Here is a 27,188-nt window from a genome sequence, read left to right as displayed (position 1 = left end):
AACTAAGTAAATGATATTTGTATACTGGATTAAAGTAATATTGTTAACCCTTTAACGTTGCTTTCCTTAATAAAGCAGATGGAAAGGACCTGGGCTTGCAGCATTCTGTGAGCTGGTTGTTGTTGGCTTTACACCCTCACAGCAGCTGCTAGTCGGATTGTTGAGACATAAGGTAAAAGAACGAAGTGTACATCATCCCCATTATTCTATCTGCTGTTAGAGTTGTACCAAGGATGCTCTAAGTAAACATCAGGAAATGATCTTATATCTGTTGAGTACTTTCATTCAATTATATAGTTTATTTATTTCAATTTTTGGAATAGTATGGAGAATGTTATATATAAATATGTAATTATAGGAATATTATAGGAAGGAATAAAGGAAGGAAGGAAGGAAGAAAACAAGCATTTATTAAGAGACTATTATGTTCTAGGTTCCTCGCTAAATTCTTAACAAATATTATTTCATTTGATCCTTCCAACAACCCTGTGAGGTAGGTTCTATTACTATCACTCTTTTGAAAGTTGAGGAAATTGAGGCAGACAGATGAAATGACTTGCCCAGGGTTATGCAGTTAGTAAATTCTTGAGGCCAGATTTGACTTTAGGTCTTCCTAACTCCATGATTAATTTCTCTTCATTGAATCATTTTGTTGTTGGTGTTCAGTTGTTCAGTCATGTCTGAGTCTTTGTGACCCCATGGACCATACCGTCAATGAGGTTTTCTTGGTAAAGATACTGGAGTGTTTTGCCATTTCCTTTTCCAGTGAATTAAGGCAAAAAGACTAAATGATTTTCCCAGGGTCACACAGTGAGTCTTTGAGGTTGGATTAAATGAATTTAATCAAACCTGACTCTAGGTCTAGCACTTTATCCACTGAGCCATCTAGCTGCATCACTTACTCTATGAATCCCATTATAAAAGTGAGAATGAAATATAATGATATATAAAGATAATTACCAATCTTAGGACCATTTCTCTTTAGATAATATTTTTTTAAATGGCAAGAATGACAATATAATAATCACAATAATAGCAAGGTATCAACATTTCCCAGGATTGTTTATCTGAATTCTAACAAAGAAGATAAAAACAAGATAGATATAAGTAGCAATAACTGGTCACATTTCTATAGCACTTTAAGGTTCATGAAGTGTTTTTCTTAAACCAGCTCTTTGAGGGAAATAATGTAGGTCTCATTGGCTCCATTTTACAGATGAAGACTTTGAGAAGCAATGTAGTTTGCCTGTGGTCATGTAGTTAAGATACAGAACCAAGAGATGAACTCAATGGAATGAGTGCTGGCTCTGGAGTCAGATAACCTGGGTTCAAATGCTGCCCCAATACTTGCTATATTTATATAAGTGATTTTATATGTCCCTTAACTTCACTGGACCTCAGTTTCCTAATCTGTCCAGTGAGGAGATTGGATTAGATTGCCATTCCCTTCTGCTCTAGAGCTATTATTATACCATCTTATGACTCATAAAGACAGAACTCATTCCGCTCTACCATTCAGCTCCCCAAATATAATTAACCATCTTCTAATACATTACCAAAGGAGATATTAGTAAAGGAGATTTGATTCTTTAAAGTTATGTTGAGAATAAGCTAATAGACCCCTGAATACAGTAGTATTGCCCTTTAGTGCCCTGTTTCTCAAGATAGGCTCTATCTCCTCTATTAGTATCCACCATGGGAATTTTGTCACACCAGGAGTGGAGTAGCTCCTACTTTTCATTTACTTTTAGCAGGGATAGAGGAGCAGCTAAAGGAAAATATGGAGCTGCAGTTTATTGTAGGCCTTAATATAAGCTCTTCTCCCTAGGAAGACAATGTGAAAAATGGTGCCATGGGTTGGGGTTTTTCTTCCTTTCATCACAGCAGGATGACCTTTCATTAGATAGAGTGGTCTTCTGAGCAGTCAACCTAAGTGGTACATAATCTTTTCTGAGTTCCTACTCACAGAAGGCCATAAATATTCATCTGGATAGGACTCCTAAACTTTTTACTGCCTTAAACTTTTTACTACGTATTAGATTGCATATATCCTAGAACATAAGGCTTGTCACAGCAGAACAGATAAATGACCCAACTATTCTGGTGCACTGTCTGTGACAGGGGCATATATCTGGTACTCTAGAAGGTGAAAAAGGTCTCAGTTTGCAGTGAAGAGGTAATTGTACAACACTTTACCTTGTATAGAAGTAACACATTGAGCCAAATTCTCTCAATGTTGAAGTCACTCCTGTAGTGTAACACATATTAGGAAGCTCTCTGGAATCCCAGGCTCTAAGGGGAGAATTATTGCCTTCTCTGGACTAAATGGCTCCCATTCTCTCCCAAATTTGACTTACTTCACTAAATTAATTAGGTTCTATATATATATTAATTTTGTGGGTTGTGATTATTCCTGGAATCTCATATGGAAAATATTCCATATGCTACGTACATTAAAGCATACTGTTTGAACCAGTTTTAAGAATGCCATACTAGAAGAAAAAACTCCATATATTAATATAATGTATATAGGCATGGTGGTGAAGAATAGTAGTAGTAAAGTTCACTGAATTGGTAGGAACTTGGTTTTAAAGAAATTTTAAAAATCTGATTAAAGATAAAGTTGACAGAATAATTCCCATTGGTTCTTTCCTGAAAACCTACCTACAAATTAGTTTCTCTAGTCTCCTGTGATGAAAGGTAAAGGCTTCAATGTCACTTTTTGCTTCTAGATCCATTTTAATAAGGATGCCCAGGCCACCAATGTATTCATTCCTCTCCAGATAGCACTCCTAACTTTCTGTTTATATTTGTATCACCAGTATTTAGCACAGTGCCTAGCATATAGTAAGTGCTTAATAAATGATTCTTGAACTGACTAGATATTGTTAAAATACATTACCTACCTAAGCTACAATAGACTACTTTATTACATGCTTCTTATTATAAGCTTTGCCAAATGAATTTAAAGTACCATCCCAGCCACTCTCTCTCTCTCTCTCTCTTGCTCATTGTACAAGAAATCTCAACGTAACCTGTCTCACAAGGAAAAGAAATCCAGCTTGTATTTACCATTAATCCCAAACTGGCTGAGATTAGAATTCTACTTTAATCAAATAAATAGTTTGCCATTCCCCCCCCCCCCCCCTACAGGCTGCAATCCCATCTTGGCATGGCTTTATTTTCAAAGCTCAATGTCAAAAAAAAATCTATAGGATTCAGTTCAGAGCCAAATAGTGTTTGTTCAGGGTTTTTTGTCTTATGTTTTCGGTTGTTGTTGATCTGACATCAGTTCAATGAGGAAAATCTAAACAAAAGAAAAAACTATGTCTGCAAGTCTTTACAACTTTATTTCTTTTTATTTTGCTTGGTCAGTTGTGAGGCAAGGCTCTGTCAGTGTAGTTGTTACCTAGGCTCTATCATTGGTGTCCAACAGATACTGAATCAGAGACATTGTCAAGAGTGGAGAAATTGGTATTAGTTCTGTCATTCATTTACTATGTGACCTGAACAAGGCACTTAGCCTATCTGTCCTATGTGTTTCCCGTCTAGAAATGGGAATACTACTGATTGTTCCCTCCGTAAATCAAAGGAAAACATGAAACTTTTAGAGAAAAAAAAATAGTACGTTAAAAATGGAATGGTGTAAAAGCAAATTTGAGAGGTTTTTGTTTTATCTCATTTATTCATTTCTTGGGCAATTAATTTATTACCATTTACTCCCAGGATCTAAATGCTATGATCTAGATCCAGAAAGGAAATTTGGATTCATTTATTCCAGAGACTTTATTTTTGTTTGTCTTTCCTTCATAGTAATATATATCACAAGTGGAGAGCTTGACACATTTTTTAAAAATATGACCTGGAGGGATATTAAAAAATTATACCTATATGGTTTGGCTACAGGTAATTACAATAAAATTGCCAAATTACTACTCTCCTTCCTGCAATATAGACAACCGGGTGTAAGTGGTATAAAATGGAGAGACTGATGAAAAAGTGACTGTTTGAAATGTCTACATTGTAAAGAGAGGAATATTGTGATGGTGGATTGTGTGGATGTCACTTGAATAATTTAATTAGTCAGGTACTTTTCTTTGGTTTATTTGTTCTTATCCAAGGAAACAAAGAGAAGGTTTCACAAGTATGTTTTTGTGAGTAGTGGTAGTAAATAAGGGAGAAGCTGAAATGGTGAAATACAAATAAGAAAATTACAGTATACCTCCAAATTTCTCTTAACTGTACCAAATAGTAGCCCTTTTATGTGCAGGGATACAACCCAAAATCCATCAACATGTTAAAAATTTAAGAGACACCCTTTTTTTCTCTGTGAGAATGATAGAAAGGAAGCTTGAGGGAAATACATAATGAGCATTAGTAATGTATTCACTTCATTGCCTATGAGTACAAAAATCATGTTGTGACTTTCATTCTCACTGATCAGAAACACCGCCAAATATACCAGAAACTGGACTCCTCTGAGAAGCTTGATGCAGATGCTGACCAAAACAACTTGGTTACCAGGAAGAAAAAGCACCACCCCAAATAAATTTAGGAAAAGTAGAGTTACAAATAAGGATGAACCAGCTTGCATTCATTTTACAATGCTTAGTGAAACAAATCAGTAACCTACATATGCTCATCTGGTTTCTCATTTCCCTTTGTGCTTTCATAGCACTGTGATTACTTAATTTATACATGGTAAATATTGGAATCAAATAATCTGAGACATTTTCTGAAACTTTCATTGTCAATAGTAATACATTTAAAATTATAATAAATAACAAATCTCCTAAGAAATGCTTTATGACAAGCAATGACTCTCTATAGTACATCATTGACTATGAGCCAAAGGTTACTTCCAAATGTATTCATACCAAGGTGTCCAATGGTGATCTGGGTAATTCTGCATATATTCCAGTTTTTTTGTGTCACTATTAAAACTGTTGTATGAATTTTTCCAAGTTTCAACTAGAAGGCTTTGCTAAGTAAGAATTCCATTTAAGGTATCTATGGCTTTGGATTCCAAGAAACCAGTTAGTGTGTTTCATTTTGCTTTGTTTGGCAGGCATGGCAGGGGAGCAAACAATATGAAGCAGAGAACCAGAGGCAAGGTGAGAGAAACAAGTGATCCTGGCAGTCACCACTGGGAAAGATACACTCAAAGTCATCAGACTTCTAACTGATTGGCCATGCAGAGGGATGGAGATCAAATAAAAAATGCATTGGGCTACATTTAGCAAAGTGTGGGTTCCAGAATAAATCATACTGTGTACCCCCATGCTTATCAACTTAAACCACCAAGAATGTTCCTATATGGGTGAAATCTGGTTTAAAAAGATAAAAGGTAGATCAAAGGCTACTTTGATCATAAGCTAAGAGCATAAACATTGGGAACCACTGTTCAGGAAGGAAAGAAGTTCAAGGAGGATTAGTTATTTAATGTATTCGGGCTTTAGTTCCATTTGAAAAAATTAAGGGGTTGAACAAATAATCTCAAAGGACTCATTGAGCTCTAATATTCTATGATGCTGAGACTCTAAGATATCCCTTGTCCAGAGAAGAATAAAAGAGAATAACTAATCAAGACACATCCTGTAATAAGAAGGTTCAGTAGGAAAGTTTCTTGCATCCCACTAATTTAGATAATTGTATAGATGTATAATCTTACTATTGTGGTTACTCCTTCCACTAGTGCAAATCACAAGCCTTCCATACCTTTCTACAGTTCATTTTCCTGTTCATGTCCTTCAGGAAATCCTCCATGGAAGATCCAGCCAATTAACTTATTCTGGTTCATACATACATACATACATACATATATATATGTGTGTGTGTGTGTGTGTGTGTGTGTGTGTGTGCGCATGTATATATACATATATATACGTATATATATATATACATACATACATATATATATATACATATATATATATATGTATATATACACGCGCACACACACATACACATAAAGTGTAAGTGACCATGTTGGTCATCTAGTCCAACCCCTTCATTTTACCAGTTAGGAAACTGAAGGGGAGTGAGTTACCCAAGGCAAGTAAATGACTGAGTGACTTGAGCCTAGATTCAAATTCATTCTTTGATGAATCTACTATCTTTGATGAATCCATTATTCTTTCCACTGTGCCACTGACACTTCGGTATCCCAACAGTACCAAAATAGTTTTTATGCTATCCCTCATTCTTACTACACAACCTGTTCATTCCTTTTAATCAGCTTTAAAATTGCCTGTGCCACTATTTTCATGTAAACAATTATTAGCAATATGTTACACCCTCCTTATACCACAGAATCACAGGATGTCAGAGTCAGAGAGCATTTTGGAGACCCCATCTAGTCCAACATATACCATGTGACAATGGTCATTCAGTCTTTGCTTGAACATCTCTGATGAAGTCATTTAACCCTGTTTGCCTCAGTTTCCTCATCTGTAAAATGAACTAGAAAAGGAAATGGCAAGCTACTCCAGTATCTTTGTCAAGAAAACCCTAAATGGGGTTATGAAGAGTCAGATGCAACTGAAACGACTGAAGAACAAAAATGTGCAAAATAAAGAGGGAGAAATTTGGCAGGGGAGATAACAATTTGACTTAATTAGGGAAAGGTCTCTCTTAGGAAAGAAGACTTGAATTGAGCCTTGAAGGAAGCTAGGATTCCAAGAGAAAGAAGGGAAGGAGAGAGAATATTCTAGGTATGCTTGGAAATAGTATGTTCAAAGGAATGAAGACATTAAATGGGATTTACTATGCTGAGAAGAGGAAGTGGGCTAGTTGAAAAAAGGAAAACAGAAGGTATGAAGGAGAACAATGTGTGATAAGCCTGAAGAGATAGATTGGGGGCAGATTGTAAAAGACTTTAGTACCCCATCTATATTATATCCTAAAGAAATAGGGAGACACTGAACTTTTTGTGTAGAAGAGTGGCACAGTCAGACCTGAGCTTTAGAAATATCAATTTGGCAGAAATGTGGACAAATAGATTAACGAAGTGTTTCAACAATCTGGCTAGCAGCTGTTGTGGGGGTTAAAGACCGACACAAGCCCAACAACAAGCACTCTGCCAAAGCCCAGGTTCTTTTGATCTGCTTTACTAAGGAAAGCAACGTTAAGGGGTTGACAAGCTTACTTTAATTCAGCATATAAATATGATGTCTCTCATAACCATGCAGGAAGGATGGCTGTAAGAAGACCATTTGGCCACCGACCTGGGAGGAGAAGAATCCTGACCAGATGAACCTAAGAAGGAGATGGTATGATCTCTCTTCAAATCTGCCAAGAATGTTGTGATTCCTCAAGCTTCTTCATGGAGGGGTTGGGGGGAGGGGTGCAATTCAATTTCTCCCCCATCCCCAAACCCCTTCATGGCTGATATGGGCACATGACAACCTGTCCTGCCTATGTAATCCGGAGGCTGGGTTCTGGACCCTGGGCCCCTCTCTGACTCTGATTTTGTGTTCCTTCCCCGGATATAGGTCACTAAACAATAATCTTAAGAGGGATATGTCTGGTCTTGGAACCAATCTCATGAATTCAAAAGACTGGAATCTCCTTGGTCCTCAGCAAGTGACAAATATACTTCAGGAGAAGTCCCTAGCAATTGCAATAGTCTCCTTGGATATGACCATTGGCAGAAGGAGATCAATCAGGAGACATGAACCTTGATGCAGCTGTCAGACAGTGCAGAGTACGGTGAGGGTGAAATGGCTGCTCAGGTGTCCTATAAAAGGTTATTTAGTAAATACCAACCTCTTGGAAAATTGTCATAGTTATTAAAAGTCTTGTGAAATCCAATTCATGCACATATCAACACATCATCCTTGTGATATCATTGGTCCTCTTCAAGAACAACAGCAATGAGTCTTGCTGTTGAGGATTTAGGATTATTTTTATGTTTAGTTTTTCTTATTTGTAGAAGAAAAATAAGTATGTCCTATTCCTGACCAATTCTATGTATTGAGTATCTTTCTACACTCTTCTTTTTAGGGGAGATCCTACACATGAGCCAAAGCTAAGATTTCTTTGAGCTATTCCCCCCAGTCCTTCAGGGTCAGGGTTGAGACAGCTTAACCTTCTCTCAAATGCCCTCCTAGTACTTGACCAGTAAGTAATACATGCTTGGTGCAGAGCTAGGGACCAATTTAGAAGGAAAGAATAGGGCCACAGCCCTTCTGAGTTCAGGAGTAGGAGAGAGAGAGAGACAGAGACAGACAGAGAGAGAGAGAGAGAGAGAGAGAGAGAGAGAGAGAGCAGCATGTCTTTACATATTTACCTATGGTTTCCTAAAGTAATGAAGAATCAACAAAGTCTTTTGAGCAAGAGTGAAATGGTTAGACCTGTGTCTTTCTCAAGATTAGTTTGGCATTGGTATGAAGGATTGATTTGAAACAAAGAGACTAGAATACAAAGAAATTCAATTAAGAATCCATTGAAGTAGAATGGATGAGGATTGTTGGGGGTCTATACTAAAGTGATAGAAAGAAGTTCATGTAGGAAAGATATATAAAACACATCAAAACTTACACTCCATCTGCACAGCATTCAAGAAGCCCAGGGTCAACTCTTAATCACCTTCATTTCAGTATGAGGTATTGGAATGAGGGTCTTAGAAAGATCTGATCACACTCAAATCTGATCACATTCAATTCTATAACTCTATAAACCTTCCTGAGTTAAAATTCGGCCTCAGACACTTACTAGCTGTGTGATCCTGGGCAAGTCACTTAACCCTGTTTGCCTCAGTTTTTTCATATGCAAAATGAGCCAGAGAAAGGAAAGGCAAACTACTCCAGTATCTTTGCCAAGAAAACCCCAAATGGAGTCATGAAGAGTCAGACACAATTGAAAAAACAACAATATAAATCATAGAATCATACGACTATGGCTCTAGAACTGTGAGGAACTTTAGATGCTACTTACAACCTATCTAAAATGTTCAGGAGACTGGTTTAAACCTCTCAAGGAATACCTAACATAGCTAAGACATTATTGGTGCCTTACAGATGACTAGATTTTAAAACAAATAATGGAAAGCTGATTACATTAGTTTAGATAATGACTAGAAGAATGCAAGCTCTTCACAAATGGGTTTTGTGTTTTCTAGGAAACTGACCATAAATTAAGCTTCTTTTTCTAACTCTTGTCTTTGGCAGTGACCATTAAGGAGCACTAGAGCCTAAATTTGCCACTGGCCGTATTAACAAAAATGGGGAAAAAATACTCATTTTTTAAAATATTTTGAAAGTATCTTAAATGGGTACCTGTAATTTAATTTTTCTTATCTCATGAATAGTCTTCCTTGTTTCTTTCAAAAATCTTAAGAACCATTATCTATTTGATGCCTTTCCTGATCCTTCATTTGCTAACATCCAATATCTCCTTACAAATTGACTGCATTATATAGATATAGATATGCATGTATATACGTGTATATATACCTGTATGTATAATATTATATATATATATATATCACTTATTTACGTATATGTTGTCTTATGCCAATAGAATTTAAGCTCAGTGAGGGTTGAATCTGTTTTATTTTTATCTTTTTATCTACAGTTCCTAGCACCATGCCTTATACACAGGAGGAACTTAATAAATGTTTGTTGTTTGACCAGTTGACTACAAGTTTTAAAAAATATTAAATAAAATGCCAATAATATTTAACTAAGAAACAATGAAAGAAAATCCACCCTGTAGTGTACTAAGATCCATTTATGCTACTTGTCCCCCCCCCAGCATATATTTGTATACATTTTACTGGTATGTTGTACAGAATTACTAATTTGATGTCATAATTCATACTTTATTACCTTTCAGCAAAATTTGTATATTTGAACTTAATTGAGCTAAAGTTCCTCCAAAGCAATGTGCCTCCATGATCCTCTGGATTTCCATTTCCAAGCTTCAATTTCAGTTCTCCCTTTTTCTTCATAATGGTATATACCTCAACATTCACAAGAGAAGAAACTTACATGTACATGTGGTCCCATTCTCATCAAGAAGTTGATTATCTGCACAAGCACAAACTCGACCTCCAGGAATGGCTAAACAAAGTGTCCCACAGCCACCATTGTTTACTCGACAGGCATTATTACCTTCAAAGGAAAGGGCAAGAAATGCATTTAGAAATCTACAAAGCAAAGCCAGACAGTATGTCATTAGCCTCTGCTCATAAATGATCTGCAAGCATCTGTGCATATGTAACTGTTTACATGTACAATGAGGATTCTAGTCCTGCTCTGCACCTTACTAAAGCAATCTCTCTAGGCTTATTTTTTTTTCAAAATTAGGGGAATTGGAGTAGATGATCATTAAAGTGGCTTCCAACACTAAAATTACAGTTCTTTGAGATCAATAAATATACATATATGAGCCTGCATATAATGATAAGTAATGATAAATAACAATGACATCACAATCATGTATGAATGTATGTATAGTTACATACATTTGCAAACTCACATACCAAAGGCTTTAGTAAGCTAATAGATGACATCAATCCCTCCAGTTGTTCACAATTCTACCCCTCGTTTTACAAGATATAAATAAATAACAGTTTGATTATGCCAGCTTAGATACTTAAGCCCTAAAATAAAGTGTATTTAATTATTCAAGGATACAATATAATAGTACAAAAGAGGTTTTGAATTATATTGGCAGTTAAAATCTAAGTGAAAAAATTTTTTTACTAAAGTGACAGGTTAGGTTATTACATTGAAGGCCTTATGGGCTGGACATGTCATGTGGAGAATAATAAATGGGGAGGGGAGAAAACTACATATCATAAAATTGTGCTATATGCAATAAATATTTAACTCAATTGCACAGATCATTATGTGGTCCTCAGATCAGAGTGAATGACCTGGAATAAATTAAGATCCATTTTTATTATTCAAAAAGTTAAATTCAATTTGGCATGTTTACCCCCCAAAATAAAAACACACAATTTAAGCTAATAACTCAGAATAAGCTTTTAGTATGACTCTCTGAATGCAGAAGTAATTAAGCTTAGTTCAGACTCTACCTCCAACAGTGACTGCAACCCCCCTCCCCCCACCCAACCCCTCCTTGAGAGTTCTTTTCAGATGCGGGCCATGTTTATTGTTTGACTCTGGAATCAAAAATGTAATATGTTATAGGACTGCCTGGCTTTCTGTCTAGGCAATCTCACATCATGTACAGGAATAAATCACGTTGTTTAATAATTTTGCTCACATTCAGGTTCTAGAAAATTAGAATGAATTCAAGAATATAGAGAGAACAAATATGAGGAATTTAGAAGAGTAAAAAGGAGGGAAAATACTGAAAACAATAAATTAGGATGTGCTTCCATATATAAAAGAGGTGTTAAACATTCAAATTCTCAATTACAATGACATGAGTTATGCATACCCACTCACTGCTAAGTATGAATTTTAAATTTTTAAGGAGATATTACTATTTTACAGACTTTAAAAATTTATTTCATATGTGAATAGCATGAATTGAAAAAGAGAAATTACCCTTGGCTCATTATAATATAACAGAAAACTTAGATTAACTATATCAGTACATATCTTTTGTCATAATTGTTTGGATCCTCTTTTTATGTCTATAGAACTCCAACATGTTTTTCAAACCTTTTTACTTGAAGTATGAAAACGTTCTTGTTAAATCCAAAATTATACTTTTTCTTTCAGGTTAAAAGTTGACTTTTAAAATATTCCACACAATAAAAAGATCATTATTGTCACAAAAAACATGATTAGGTGCCTATTTGGATGACTTACAAACAGAATTCCATAGGGTGATAGAGCTTATTTTAAAAATTGCTTAGCTTACTAATTAAAACAAACATTATTGACATAAGTAAAAAAGCATGACTAGGTAACAACAAAAAAGGCAAATACGTGACTAGAAAATAGACTCACAATATTAAATATATATACATATATATATAATATATACATACTTAAACATATATGTATATCAGAGTTTAATCTAATTTGGGGGTAAAATCCTTGGGGAATAAATCTAGAGCTTGAAGTCACCTCAGAGATCAAAAGGCCCAGCTCCCAGCTTTAACAGATAAGGAAACTATTTCCTAGGGATGTGAAGGAACTTGTCCAGGGGCAGAGCCAAGATGGCAGCTGGAAAGCAGGGACTTGCGTGAGCTCCCCCCAGGTCCCTCCAAAAACCTATAAAAATTGCTCTATTCTATTCTAGAACTGCGGAACCCATGAAATAGCAGAGGGAAGCAGGCCTCCAGCCCAGGACAGCCTGGATGGTCGCTGGGTGAGGTCTATCACCCATGGAGCTGGGAGTGGAATGGAGCAGAGCCAAGCATGGGCTGTGGACCAACCAGACGGGTGGAACAGGCCCTAACATCCTGAAGGAACTTGTCCAAACAGTCACATGGGTTTTAAGTGTCAAAGACAGAAATTTCAACCCAAATTCTCTGACTCTGAAGCCAATGTAGCACTGTAGCACAATGAGAATAAACCCACGTATGAGAAAGAGCCATAGAGTTCTAATTCTATGTAAAGAGAAATAGGGAAAATGACAGCGATTCTTGGATCAATCTGCAAAGATTTCCAGGTAAAGGCAAAATTTTAGGGGAGCCATTTAAATGACAGGGATGAGGGGAGTTTAGGGACAGTACTAGGGAGGAATGTTTGGTACTGCTTGAGAAAAGAACTATTGACAAAAGTGGTAGGATTGGGAAAAAATGACTTTCATTAAGATGAAGGGATCTCTGATGCCTTGGAATTTACATATGTTTTATATATATATATATATATATATATATATATATTTATAAGACCTATTCCTAGCCTCACCTGCACGTTTCAAGTATCAAAGAACTCTTCATAATTTGTGTGACAAAGCCACATAGAGTTTGTTTAAATTATGCATTATAGCTTCTCACAGAGCTGCAATAAAGTGAAGAAGGTAAAGACAACTGCCAATATATAATAAGCCCATACTAATATCTCAATCTTTCAAGAGGCTCTACAATTTACTTTTCTGTCAAATGTAACCTTTACATTTCCTCTAAATTGTGGGAAAAGAAAAGGGCAGTATAACATAACCACCAGCATAAGAGAAATCTGGGTACTTCATTCCCTCTATCCTCAAGAAAATGGCCATAATATTTTTTCAAGGTTAGCAAGGATCCTTCTCGCCACACATCCACTTGATTGTCCAATTAGAGATTTGTTCATATAACAGCTATCAGTCTCCAGATCTGTCATTGAGCACAAGTACCTACAGGACTTTGAAAGCTACTTAAAATTGGTCAAAAAAGCACATAGAGAAGTCATTGCTATTATGTCTTGGAAATTAACTGGGCTTCAAACAGAACAGGCTTTTCTGACTACTCCTTTTATGTTGATGGTGAAATCGAAGCCCAACAAAGTTACTGTCAGTCAAACTCAATTCATTGGAAGACTCTTTGATGTGATTTCAAATAAAAGGCCCTATTTGGAAAATGTATGGCTTGCCCCACCCACCTCTAGTAAAAGAAATCTGGATAAATCATTAAGTGAAATATCCTGCAAAACAAGCTTGCCTGCCTTATTTCAGAATTCTTTCAGAGAAAAAAATAATGCTTTAGCGTACACCAGGCTTTCAATCTACAGAACTACACATTTAAGACAGCTAAAGACCCTATTAAGAATTATGCAGGCCTAGGACATAGGCATCATATATTATGAATATATTTTTACAAATACCAACAAAAGGCTCAAACATAAGTATGTCTCCCCATCCTAATGTGGGGGCAGAGATCACAGCTAGACTAAGAGAGCAGGGATAAAGTAGTTCAACTGCACTGCTCCGTCAATAGATATTTCTGCCTTGCATACAGTTGTGATTAAAAGGAGCTGGTTTGAGAGACTCCTACATGCAATTTGGTTCAAACCAATCTTCTTATTGCTTCCCATATTTTGCATTCAATTTGCTGTTGTTATGTCTTTGGACTTGTTGACCTTTGTATAGGTAATATATTCTGCTCTCACCTTTACCTCATAATATCACCCCATAATATCCTTCAAAACTCAGCTCAAACACCATCTTCTCCATGAAGCCTTTCATGATTTATCTGCTCTTGCCCTCCCAGGTTGTAGTGCTTCCCTGAAGAATCATTTTGTATCTATTTTGTATTTATCTTGTGTATAACTGTACATATTGTCTTCCCCCAAATCACTCCTCATAGGATAAATACTCCCTGAAGGCAGGAAGTGTTTCACTTTTGTCTTTGTAATTCCAGTTCCTAACATAGTAGGTTTTTAATAAATGCTTGCTGATTTCTTTCTTGATTGATCCATAGGCCCAAGAAACATGGATGCCTCTTCAGAAACCTGAAAAATGTGGGCCAAAAGCAGCTGTCTCATCTGCGTTTGAACTGCCAACTGTGGAACATATAGCCTTGTAAATATTACTGAATCAAAGTGAAATCAAGGACACATAAGTGTGTATGGTAAATTATTTCTGAGCTAAGAGGGCAGCTAAAATACTGCTAAGGTATAAATCCATGTAGTAGAAAATGCTGCTCACCTTAATAGCATCGTATTGATGTTTACTCATCACCCAGATGTTATGAGCTCTAGCTTTTGCCACCCTGAAAAATTCTTCTGAGGGGCTCTAGATGTTATAATATGAATTTGTATGTCATATCACCGTGTAGTGGTGTCACACCGTGGTGTCGCACAATGTCAAAATGGAAGAAACAGTCTTCCAACCCACCTCCTTATATACAAATTTGGAACTTCCCTCCATAAAATTAAGAGAAAGTGATCTTAATTCTGTGCTTGGGAGAATCTGCTTTATACTTGGTAAAGTGGATACTAGAATAGGCGTCAAGTAAGTTCATGTTATTCTGTAAACAATGAAGCTCTTTATGTTACAGTTATATAACTAGGTTGTGGTTAATAAGTCATGACTGCAGAAAACTAAGTCCAAACGAAATATATACATTGATCATGAACATGATCATTGCATAAAAGAGATTATACAGTTGCATTCTATTAAAGGATTAGCTTTAATAATTGAAAATATTTAGCATAGAGAAGACTAAGGATCATCTTTCAGATATGTGGAATATTCAGATTGTTTAGGAAGAACTTAATGCCAGAAAGTTGAAATAGGACAAGTAGGTAGAATTAGACCTTACAAATCCAGCTCAACATAAGGAAACATGGCAAAAAAAATAGAATATTCTGCCTTATGGATGGTGAATCCCATTCCCAAGAGGTATTCAAGAAGCTGAGTAATTGCTTGTAGATGGCTTTGTTACTTGGGCTACAACTCAAAATCTATAATTCTCTGATTCCACATATTTAATTTAGGATAACTTTAATGGAATAAGTTCTGGGAAATTCTAGTTCATCTTAGTGAAGAGGTAACATTTGTCATGCATGATCCCTTTGGTTACTTGCCTGAAAAAAGATGACAGAGTGGTCACTAACTATTAGAAGTAAGGTATCTAGGTAGCACAATGCATAAGAGGGCTAGAATTGGAGTTAGAAAGACCTAAGTTGAAATTTTGCTATTTTTTGCTAATTTTGCTAATATTTATTTCCTAGCTCTGTGACCCTGGGTAAGTCACTCTACCTCTCTCAGCTTTAGTAAACTCATCTGTAAAATGGGGATAGTAACAGCACCTACCTCACAGGGTTGTTGTGAGCATCAAATGAAAGAAAAATAGATTAAGCATTCTGCAGAGCTGACAATGCTAGACATTATTATTAATTGTGTTAGTATTGTTAACACAATCATTTTAATGATGATGATGATGATGTTAGAAACAATAATAGTAACTGAAAAAGGAGGAGAATTTCCTTGGGCATTTAGTTTCCTTTCATAGATTTTTGTAGGTAACCATTTTATTCTCATTTTCTTTTCTTTACATTTTAAGATAGTTGTCCTTTTCTGTCTATACTTTTGACTAAAGAATTGTTGAGGAAAGGGACTGTATTGTGTCCTTTCTTCTAGCTTTGTAAACTCATTATCGTTACAACAGTAACATGGGTATATTAAATAGTTAAGTTTTTTTTTTAATGATGATAATCCGAAGGATAGGAAACTAAGAGAAAAAGAATATAGCAGTGTTTGTTTAATAATGGGCTAAAACTTCATTCTTCTCAGCAAACCTTAATCAGTAGACTGGATGTCAACATGCTACCAGGATTAAGAAAAGGACAATGACAAGCATTCGCATCTTCCACTGTATTCTTTAATTCTTTTGGATCTTCCTGGAACATTATGTCTAGGTTTGGACACCTACATTTAAAAAGGTCACAGAAAACTGAAAAGGCTCAGAGAAGCACAAGAATTATCAAGGTATGAAAGGAAAGTCCTGTGAGGAAAGGTTTAAATGAATTTGAAGTTTCATACCCCAGAAAAGAAAAAAGTAAGAAGGGGAAAATAATTTATTTTAATTAAATTACTGGGCTAATTATTTTATTTTGGATGAAAAGGTACAGAAGAAAAAAAGAAAGGAAGGAAGAAAATAAAGAAAAAAAAAGAAAAAAGAAGGAAAAATGAAGGAAAGAGGAAGCATTGTAACAAATATGCATATTTAACCAAAGTAAATTCTCTTATTGGCCAGGTCAGTTGAATTTTCAAGAGCCCTAAACTTTAAAAATCTGTGATTACCTTAATCTTCTAATTAAAACCTGTAAGATTTTTGAAATTGTATGATTGTAATCCGAGAATATCTTTCTATTTGTTTATTTACTTATTGAGTACCAATGAAAGAAGGGGTGGAATTATATGTATAATTAGTTCATCAGAAATAATAAAAATTCTTATATATTTTGGGGTTCATATTCAAGTAGTACCATTTTGTCCTTAGCAAATATATTCCATTGATAATAAGCAGGAAATTACATTTGTCACAGATGTAACAATATATACATCTTTTTGTGATCAATGAATATTAAATACTGCAAATAAGAAGATTTTTTTTTAATGTCAACAACTCCAACAATAATGATGTCAAAATGTCTTCAATAAACACTCTTGAATATAAAGACTAAATCATAAAAATTTTATTTGGATCAATGTAGACAGCCAAACTAGACAGAAAACTCAGGTCTATTTTAAATATTTTTAAACTATGGATGGTGACCCAATTAATGTTACACCACGGTTTGGCAGAAACCAGACACAGATCAACTCCTCACACCATATCCCAAGATAAGGTCAAAATGGATAAATAATTTAGACATAGAGAGAGATAGGATAAGTAAATTAGAGGATCATGGGAAAACATACCTGTCAGATCAACAGATAAGGGGAGAAGTTTTGACCAAACAAGAGATATATTGCAGAAAGTAAAATAAATAATTTTGATTCCATCAAATTAAAAAGCCTTTGCACAAACAAAGTGATGCAACCAAAATAAAAAGGAAAACAGGAAATTGGGGAAAAATTTGCAGCAAGTTTCGCTGATAAGGGCCTCTTTCCTCAAATATATAGGGAACTGAGTCAAATTTTTTAAAATAAGAGTCATTCCTCAGTTGATAAATGGTCAAAGGATATGAACAGGCAGTTTTTAGAAGAAATCAAAGCTATCAATAGTCACATAAAAATGCTCTAAAATCCCCATTGGTTAGAGAAATGCACATTCAAACAACTCTGAAATACCACTTCCCACCTGTCAGATTGGCTAACATGACAAAAAAGGAAAATTACAAATGTTGGAGGGGATATGGAAAAATTGAGACACTAATGTACTGTTGGTGGAATTGTGAACTAGTCTAACCATTCTGAAGAACAATTTGGAACCATGACCAAATAGCTTTAAAACTGTGGATGCCCTTTGATCCAGTAACACCACTGCTAGGTCTGTATCCCAAATAGAGTTAAGAAAAGGGGAAAAGAAAAGATATTTTTGTACAAAAATATTTTAACAGTTTTATTTTGGGTGCGGTGACAAAGTATTGAAATCAAAGGGATGTCTATCAATTGGGAAATGGCTGAACAAGTTATGGTACACGATTGTGATGGACTACTATTGTGATATAAGAAATGATAAGCTGGATTGTTTCAGAAAAACTTGTGAAGACTTATACAAACTCATGCAAAATAAAATGAGAAGAACCAGGACAACATTGTACACACTAGCAGCAATATTATAAAGATGACCAATGGTGAAAGACTTAGTTATTCTGATCAAGACAAAGATCCAAGACATTTCCAAAGGATCCATGAGAAAAAATTCTGTCCACCTCTGGAGAGAAAATTAATGAACTCTGAATGCAGATTTAGGCATACTCTTTTACTTTCTTTATCTTTATTGTTTTGGTTTATGTTTTTCTTTTGCAACATGGTAATATGGAAATAATTTTACATGACCTCACATGTATAATCAAAATCAAATTGCTTACCTTCTCATGGAGGGATAAAAGTGGGAGGGAGGGAGAGAATTTGTCACTCAAAAATTTTATAAATATGAATGTTTTTATATGTAATTGTGAAATATTTAATGAAATAGAAATAATTTTAAAATAAAATAAATTTAAACTCACTAAATTTAATTCTTACTACACTAGTTGCTGTTTGATATTTCTATTTTTAAAATTGTTTTTGCATTTCACAAAGATGATTTCTTTATAAGAAAAAACTTATGATGGCCTTAAACAGTATATTTTCCTTTAGATCTGATTTATCTAAAAGATTCTTTAAAAACTTATTGTTACTAGACAAAGCCCTACTGATAATATATGTGAGAAGAGTCTTAGAACATAATTGATTTTTCCCAAATTTATTGAAATTTATTCTCATTAAATTGGTAGGAGTAATTATATTTTTCAAAAGATGGAATAACTAATTAGGTTAGGAAAAAAAGAAAACATCTGCTACATAATGTGACCAAACTATGCTTCTTTTGAAATACCTAGCTCATAGTCATGTTACTTCTGTATGGCCTAATACATATTAACAGTTTATGAAGACAAACTATATAAGAAAATCATCTGATTTTTCAGGGGACAGTACTGGAAAAGTTATTATTTCCCTTTGGCATCAGTTTTAGATAGTATTAAGTTCTTTTAAAGTAATCAATAATCACCACATAAATAAATGGTGAAATACCATTAAGATATTAATTTCTGTTCAAAACGTAGTACCTTAGATTTCCTTCAAATGTCTATCACTTTTCCTATGATTTTCCCTTTCCTTTCGAAAAAGTTCTCCTCACTAGAAAGCTTTTAGCTGTTATGCTCTTAAAAAACAAAATAGGATTATTCCATAATAGTGAGAATTTTCTTTTTCAGGTAAAAATGATATCAAAAAAGAAGGTATGGGAGAAAACATCTCAACTACACTCAAATATAATGCCCTAACCCATTCATTCACTGACTATTTGAAACAACAAATAATGATTTTTTATGGTAATGTTTGACTGACTTTGGAGTGAGCCAAACACATTTTATCATAAGACTTTAGCAGTGCTTTCAAACTTAAGCTTTTCTATAACCACTGCAAAATAGAATTCTGTATGAAACTCAGAAGAAGTATTGAAACTGTTTAATTATTCCCCCATACCTTGTTGCTTCCGAGGATCATATATCTGAAGCCCAAACAAAGGTGGTCTTTCCTGTCTCAGCAGTGTCACCTCACTGGTCATCAAATCTAGTTGGAAGATTGAACCATTCATATAGTCAGTCCAGAATACATAATTCCCATGATGCGACAGTCCAAAGGGATGGTTCAGTTCTTTCCCACTGTAGACAACCTAGAATGTGTTAACAAAGCAAGAAAAAAGGAGATCAGATCTTTCAGGTTTGGGCAGCTGTTTGGGTAAAAACAACATTCAAACAAATAACTCAGTTCATAGCAAATATATTTGCATCCACATCTTCTTTCAATCAACTTGCAGAAGTGCTCTTTAGAACTAATTTCATTTCATGGACATATTTATTTATTATGCAAGATACCGAGCATTAACAGGATACTACTCCTAGTTTGTGCTTATTTTTCTTTCACCAATGCTGTACCACTTTAGATATGCTTATTGCTAATAGCAATACCTACCTCTGAATAGCCCTTTACAAATAGTTTCTTTCAGATTGACCCTGTGAAGTATTTGGAGGAAATACTATTATTCCATTTTTGCAGACAGGGAAACTGCACTTAGAGCACCTTGCTCAAGATCATACAACTGGTTGATGTCAGAGTAGAAACTTGAATTCTTTCTGAAGCTAAGTCCAGTGTTTCTTTCACTGCACCATGGTGACCACAACTTCAACCATTTCTCTGGGCCTAAAGTTATTCTGATACAATGAAAGGAGTGGGCATGGCTGCTCCAATTCTTCCTGCAGCTACCATAAAAAAAACTCTGTCTCAAAAGAAGCCATCTATGAGACAAACTGCCATTTCATCTAAACCTAAGTATATGTTTCCTTTGGGTATTCTCCCTGAATTACTCTTTGTTCATTGTTTTCCAATCCTGCTCCTAGTCCTATAATATTAAGGCTTACAAATTCCTGAATTTCTGTCCACTCCTTTGAATTTATTTATGAAATTCGCTCTAGCCTGACTTACTACAACATTCTGTTTTCTCTTTCAGAATTTGACTTGGTCCATCCCCCTTTTCACCAGAAACATTCTCTTCTTTGCTATTAATTGCTCCTAATCACAGAAATGAGTGAACACCATCATAGTCCTGATTGCTAAAATCTATATTTCTTGACTCATTCTCGTCTCTCCTCATTTCCCCCCAACCCATCATGTGGAAGGAAACAAATGGTAGTAACTGGATCATTAGGGAGCAATTATGACTGAGGAGCAACTAAGCCTCCCTACCCCCCTGCATATGTAGTTGAGGCAGATAGATTGCATATTGGGTACAGTGCTTGGCTAGGAGTCAGAAAGATCTGAGTTCAAATCCAGCCTCAGACACTAGCTGTGTGACCCTGGGCAAATTACTTAACCCTGTTTGCCTTATTTTCCTCTCATGTAAAATGAACTGCAAAAGGAAATGGTAAACTTCTCCAGTAACTTTGCCAAGTGTGAACATGAGCTCTTCACCGAGGGAGCAGGACAATGGAGTTACACAACAACCAACCAAATAGAAGGATTACTGAGGCTCAGAGCTGCTTGACATATCAGTAATCCTTTGTGAAGTGAAATTTAGATGAACTTGGAGAAGGCTTCAGAGGCCAAACCAGCCTAAAACAACTTGAGGGTGGCCTTAAGAAGGAACTGAAGACTTGGGACTTTCCAAATACCTTACTCTCTCTGGCTTATCATATCTACAGATGTCTTCTCCCTTAAACCTCACCTCCACCTCTGAAAGCCTCCAGAAACTATTATCTCAACTCTTTGTTCTCCCTTTTGAGCAGCTAAAGAATACTCTCTATTTCTTTGCTCCCTTGTAGGATCTTCTTTCCCCTCCGAACATTTTCTCAGACAATCAATACATTTAATTGGTATATTGGACTCTGTTTCATTTCAGGTCCCTTTATGGGCCTGGGGGTCATTTGTTAATATAATAAAACCCCAATTGGGGTCATGAAGATTCTGACAAAATTGAAAAATGACTCAACAACATTGTTCAGTAGTACTGCTACAGTAGTAGCGGTAGTAGTAGCAGTAGCAGCAGCAGCAGTAATAGTAGTAGTGCTATGACTGAAGCAATTAAGGTCATATATTAAACTAAACAGCACAGTTCAATAGACATGGTTATGCAATAGATACAGAGAACTGAGGAAAAGATGAGATTCTTAAGTATTTTCTTTGTCCCCTAATCATGTGTGTGCATGTATGTGTGAAGGCAGTTGGACAGATCAAAATTTTTGTAATGGTTGCTTCTCCTAATTGTGGGCAGAATTATTTTAAGATAGGCACTTTTCCTTTCCATGAAAAGAATCCATATGTTCCATGCCATAATGTGACTAAAGAGGGGATTTAAGGTCATCTTTTGCTTCTTTCCTGAAGGAAGAATAAATGCCCTTAGAATCCTCTATATTTTTTTTTCAGTTTTTACAATGAAAATGCCCACTTTATCATAACAGCCCTCAGGTGAGAGACACATTGGGTGAAAGCACATGTCCTGAAAATAGTGTACATTTACTGTAATGCCAAAATCTTATAAAAGTCCCAAGTAATGGAAAAAACAAAGAAATTATAGTCTGGGAATTTTAGAGTGAAAGGCCTCAATGAAAATCTCCTTACCTACTCCCCGCTCCCTAAATTTTATACTGTTGCAAGTTTTTTTGTCAATAATAATATAAAACACAGAATAGAAAGCCTAAAAGGGAATACATATATATATATATATATATATGTGTCTCTCTCTCTATATATATGTCTCTCTCTCTCTCTCTCTCTCTCTCTCTCTCTCTCTCTATATATATATATATATATATATATATATATATATATGCTTTATTCTGAAGTGAGAAAGGTTAGAATTACCAGGCTTTGTTTTGTTTTGTTTTGAAAGAGTTGCTACTGTTGATTTCAAATCAATAAAAAATATAATTTTCTAATCTTACACGAATTTAACTTCCAATGGTAATTTCATTTTACAGATTAGTTTAAGGCAAGTCTTGTCTATAAAAGTTGAAATGATGAAGTGGCTAGTTACTCTGAGTCAGATTTTAAGTAGTAAATCTTAATTTTGCTCAAATTCCTCGATTAATCCAGTCCTGCTCAGCTGAGGTGATTCTGAGCTCTGAATTCCAGGTTCCCTGAAGCTGTATGAAAAGGTTTAAATAGTTTAACCTGGTCTAGGTTTGATTTGATTCATTCCACATAGATCTATAAAAAGAATAAACAGAGAAATAACTGGAATGCCTTGCCACATCCTAAAACAGCAGGAAATTATCCCTGGAAGTGACACCAGAAATTTATTGCAAGCAGTGGAAAAGGCATTAGGCATAGGGGGAGTTGCCCTATCTACAAGTAAGATTAGTGCCACAGGCTTTCCTCTCTTTCTCCCTTTCCCTACATGCCATACCTATCTATTAAATTATCTACCCATCCTTTAAAGCTCAAATCCATTGCTACCTCCTAGATGAAGCTTTCTCTTATTCCCTTTCCCCCACCAAAACTTCCTTTTTTATAACTAACAACCTTTTTGTCCTTAGATCTTCACAAAGTGAAATTTGTATCTCTCTTATATACACTTGGCATGTGTTACTTTGTACTATATTTATGTATTTGTTACATGTCCCCTCCTAGACTACATGTCTTATGCGGTCAGAAATATATGTTTTATCTCAATTTAGTAGCTTCCCTAGTCCCAATTGTCTAATTCTGCGTTCTGCAAGTAATAGTCACCTACTAGATATTTATCAAATAAAGGTTCCTACACTTTTTCTCCTCCCACACTCTTCTTCCCCTTAACAATCTGACTATCAAGCTTATCATTTTACTGAAACCATTTTCTTCTGAGTTACTCTTAATTGCCAAACCCTTTTCTTGATCTTCATTCTTCTTGACCACTCTGTAGTCTTTGACGTTGTTGATAGCTTTCTCCTTGATACTCCCTTCTCCCTAGATTTTTGGTATACCACTCTTCTCTGATTCTCCTACCTATCTGACCACTCCTTTTCAGTCTACTTTGCTAGATCCTCTTCCAGGTCATGCCCTCTAACCTAAGGTCTCTTAGGGCTCTGCCCTAGGCCCTCTTCTCTCTCTAAATTACTTTGCTTGGTAATCTCTATGCTGATGATTCTCAAATCTACCTATCCTGCCCAACTACATCTCTAGGTGACTTTCCGAAGTCTCAAACCAGATGTCCACTAGACATCTTAAACTCAACATGGCCACAGTTGAACTTCTTATCTTTCCCCTTAAACTCTCTACCCTTCTAAACTTCCCTTGCTATCAAGGGCACCATCATCCTCCAAGTTCCCAAGGCTGGCAATCTAGGTGTCACTCTAGATCCCTCACTATCTCTCATTACAATATCTAGTCTTTTGCCAAGGCTTGTTGATTTCTCCTTTGTAACAACTCTCAAATATACCTCCTTTTTACTTCTGACACTGTGACCACTCTGGTGCAGGCCCTCATCATCTCATGCTTGGGCTATTACTATCACTTTTTGGTGGGGTCTGCCTGCCCCAAGTTTCTCCCCATTAGAATCCACCATCCATTTGCCCATATGCATCTCTAACCATGTCACACAGCTACTTCAGCTCCCAGTTCCTCTATACACATACATACACACACACAAACACACACACACACACACACACATACGCACACATACCTTTCCAGTCTCATTATATCTCATTCCCTGCCATGAACTCTTTGATCCAAAGACACCAAACCAGACACTCTGAGCACATTTCTCTGGCTATCTGCCATGCCTGGAAAGCTCTCTTTCCTCATCTCTGCCTCCTGAATACCTTCGTTTCCTTCAAGTCTCAACCAAAATCTCATCTTCTACAGTATCGGCATTAAACTCAAATAGGAATGAAGGCCAATTAACCATAAATAAGGATCCCTGCAGGCTGCACATTGACTTAAAAAATCACATATTATTGTTTATGTTTTATTTTATTTTTTAAAAATATTTACCAAATGGATTTTAATCCGGTTCAGGTTACACTGGACAGTGCTGTGGGCCACATGTGGGCTGAGAGCCACTTATGCCCCATCTCTGTTCTATGGGAAACCTTTCCCATAACTAATTCTATGCCTTCCTTCTGTGATTTATTTCTTATCTATCTTATATATTGCTCATTTTTGTTTAATTGTTTGCTTGTTGTCTCACCCATTATACTGTGAGTTGCTGTAATAACAAGAGCCCACAGGAGGGCTGCTAGCACAGGTTCTTTGATCTGCTTTTCTAAGGAAAGCAACTTTAAGGAGTTAACAATCTCACTTTAATTAAACATACATATATCATTCACTTAGTTCAGGGGGAAAAGCCAGCACCTTGAACTTCAGGGAAAACAAAAACAGAAATTACAAGCAGAAATTATATAAACAGAGCAAATAACACAGAGAAATCAACAGACAGGCCTCTAGCTATCTGACCAGGACATTACATTCATAGTCACCAGAGAGAGAGGCACCAACATCTGGGTTTTCAAAGCCAGGGGAGTGGGGATGGAGGCTCCTAAGGCTACGCAGACTCTCATCTGGGCAAATCACAAAGAGTTTTCCAATGAGTGTACCCCCAAAAGTAAAATGCCAACCTCAGAGCTCACATACCCTGTTCAGGGTCCTGAGGGCTCAGAGCCTACTTAGCAAAAGGGATGTGGGGAAAGGTCTTTGATCACTAGCACCACATCATGTACATTGTTTGCAATCAATGACTATTGATTCAAAGAAAGACAAGATTCAAAGACACAGATTGCCTCAGTGCTGAGCAGCACTCCAAGACAACAAAAGGTCCCACTTCACTTGCCATGACATTTGAAAGGCAAGATTCATCAAAGGTATTTGATTACCTCAGCGCTGAGAAGCACTCCAAAACAAAAGACAAAAGGTCCCACTTTACCTGCCTGCAGGATTCAAACAAAGGCAAGACTCATTAAAGGCACTTGATTGCCTTAGCATTCCAAAAGAGAAAACAGTGAAAAAGTCCCACCCTGCTTAACATTACAGTTGCTTAAGATCAAGGACTGTTTCTTCCCAGTTTAGCACTGAGTCTGGCACAAAGTAGCTGCTTAATCCATACTTGTCTATAAATATTTAATAAATACTGACTGTATTGAATGTAGCCTCAGGGAGTAATTTAGTCATCTTAGAGAAAGAGTTTATCAACTTAGACCTTGGTGAGTCTCAATATATGTGGATAGGCAGAGAAGATATGTCTCAATAAGAAGAAATCGCAGTGGGATTTCCTAGAACAGAGATCTCTTTTGGTAAGGACTCCTGGTCTTTCACCAGACCAAAACAGAAACTTTTCTTTTTCCATTATGTGTGTCAAAATTTCAAAAGAGAATTATAGATATTTTAAAGGACTGAAAGAGATTACAGGTTTGTAGAAAACATCACCTGAAGACACCTTTGGAAATGACTGAAAAGGAAGTAGGATTGTGACTAAGAATGGATTTTATGAGACTCCTATACAGCTAGACTTCTTGGGAACTTCCAGTGGAAGAAACTGCTATGAATAGAGTGCTCAGAGAGGGAAGGTAAATGGCACTAGGAAATATTCAATGTGGGACTTTAGAACTTTATAATATTCTTATTTTAGAATAACATTTATTAGTTTTTTCTGATAAACTTTTATTTTAACATATTTCAGTCAGCATAATTATAAGGGGCAGTTGCTGTTGGTCAATTGGGCTATCCAATGAAAGGATGTTTTTATTCTAGCCATGTATCACCACCCACTCCCCAATTCAGGGGATAGAATCAGAGTTATTAATGTGCTTGAGTCAGAACATTCCCAAAGGTACCCTGAGATCTTCATACCAAAAGGATCTCTGACACACAGAGTATTCTAAATAATTGAGGAGCTGGAGTTTCCCTTTATCCATCTGTAGAGAGTTGTGCAATTGGAAGACTTACATATACTTCTGAACTAACCAATAATTCATTTGGGTTTTTTTCCAAATGTAAAGTAATGATGGGAGAAGGGAGGAAGAATTTCCATTGAAAGCTAACAGCCTGTATTAAAGAAAATATCACTATCTTTGCTGAGGCTTCTCTAACAAAATCTACTACTAGGATCATGAGTTGCAATACAGCATTAGTTTTGATACAAGAACATGAATTACTAGAGTTTGATTATAATACTAATTGTGTTAATATGTTTCATTAAAATTTGAAAAACAATAAAGGAAGTTGGGGTGTGGCAAAATTAGTACAAGGTTTTCATCTGAGCCAATCAAATCCTGTTACATGAGGGCCAGGAAAGAAGTGAGTCATATCTCTAATTAGGGAATGAAGGAAATTTCTGGGTAATTAAGACCCCAAATACCTATCTTTGCCTCAGTTAACTTCAGAGTCCTCCTCCCAAAAAAACTTATCCAATGCTTGCCAATCTAGTTCTGTCTGAATGTGTAGATGAGTTCAGGAGACATTCACCAAAATGCTATGCTATAGTATAACCAAAGTTATTAAAGGGCATTTTCATGAACAAGCACTTATTTAGTGACTTCTGTGTCTATAGCACTGTGTAGACATTGCTGTCCTTCTGTGTGAAATAAGCATTTATACTTCAACTTATTGTTAAAATAAATCAGTGACTAAAACTGATGACTAATTAGTGG

At 35.8% G+C, this 27,188-nt stretch overlaps 1 protein-coding gene across 1 annotated transcript in view; it reads right to left on the bottom strand.

Annotated features, from left to right (window-relative positions):
• The window catches only part of LRP1B (LDL receptor related protein 1B), a 2,306,513-nt gene that overhangs the window by 954,681 nt on the left and 1,324,644 nt on the right, over window positions 1–27,188 (bottom strand). The window contains exons 14-15 of the mRNA XM_036744555.1: window positions 19,552–19,741; window positions 9,993–10,115 (exon numbers count right to left, since the gene is read on the bottom strand). Of these exons, the coding sequence (XP_036600450.1) occupies window positions 9,993–10,115; window positions 19,552–19,741 (313 nt within the window). The remainder of the gene's footprint in view (window positions 1–9,992; window positions 10,116–19,551; window positions 19,742–27,188) is intronic.

Source organism: Trichosurus vulpecula, chromosome 2, assembly GCF_011100635.1.
Source record: "Trichosurus vulpecula isolate mTriVul1 chromosome 2, mTriVul1.pri, whole genome shotgun sequence".
In the NCBI taxonomy this organism is placed as follows: Eukaryota; Metazoa; Chordata; class Mammalia; order Diprotodontia; family Phalangeridae; genus Trichosurus; species Trichosurus vulpecula.
Note: the sequence above shows the minus strand (reverse complement) of the source record. Positions and strands in the feature narration are given on the sequence as shown.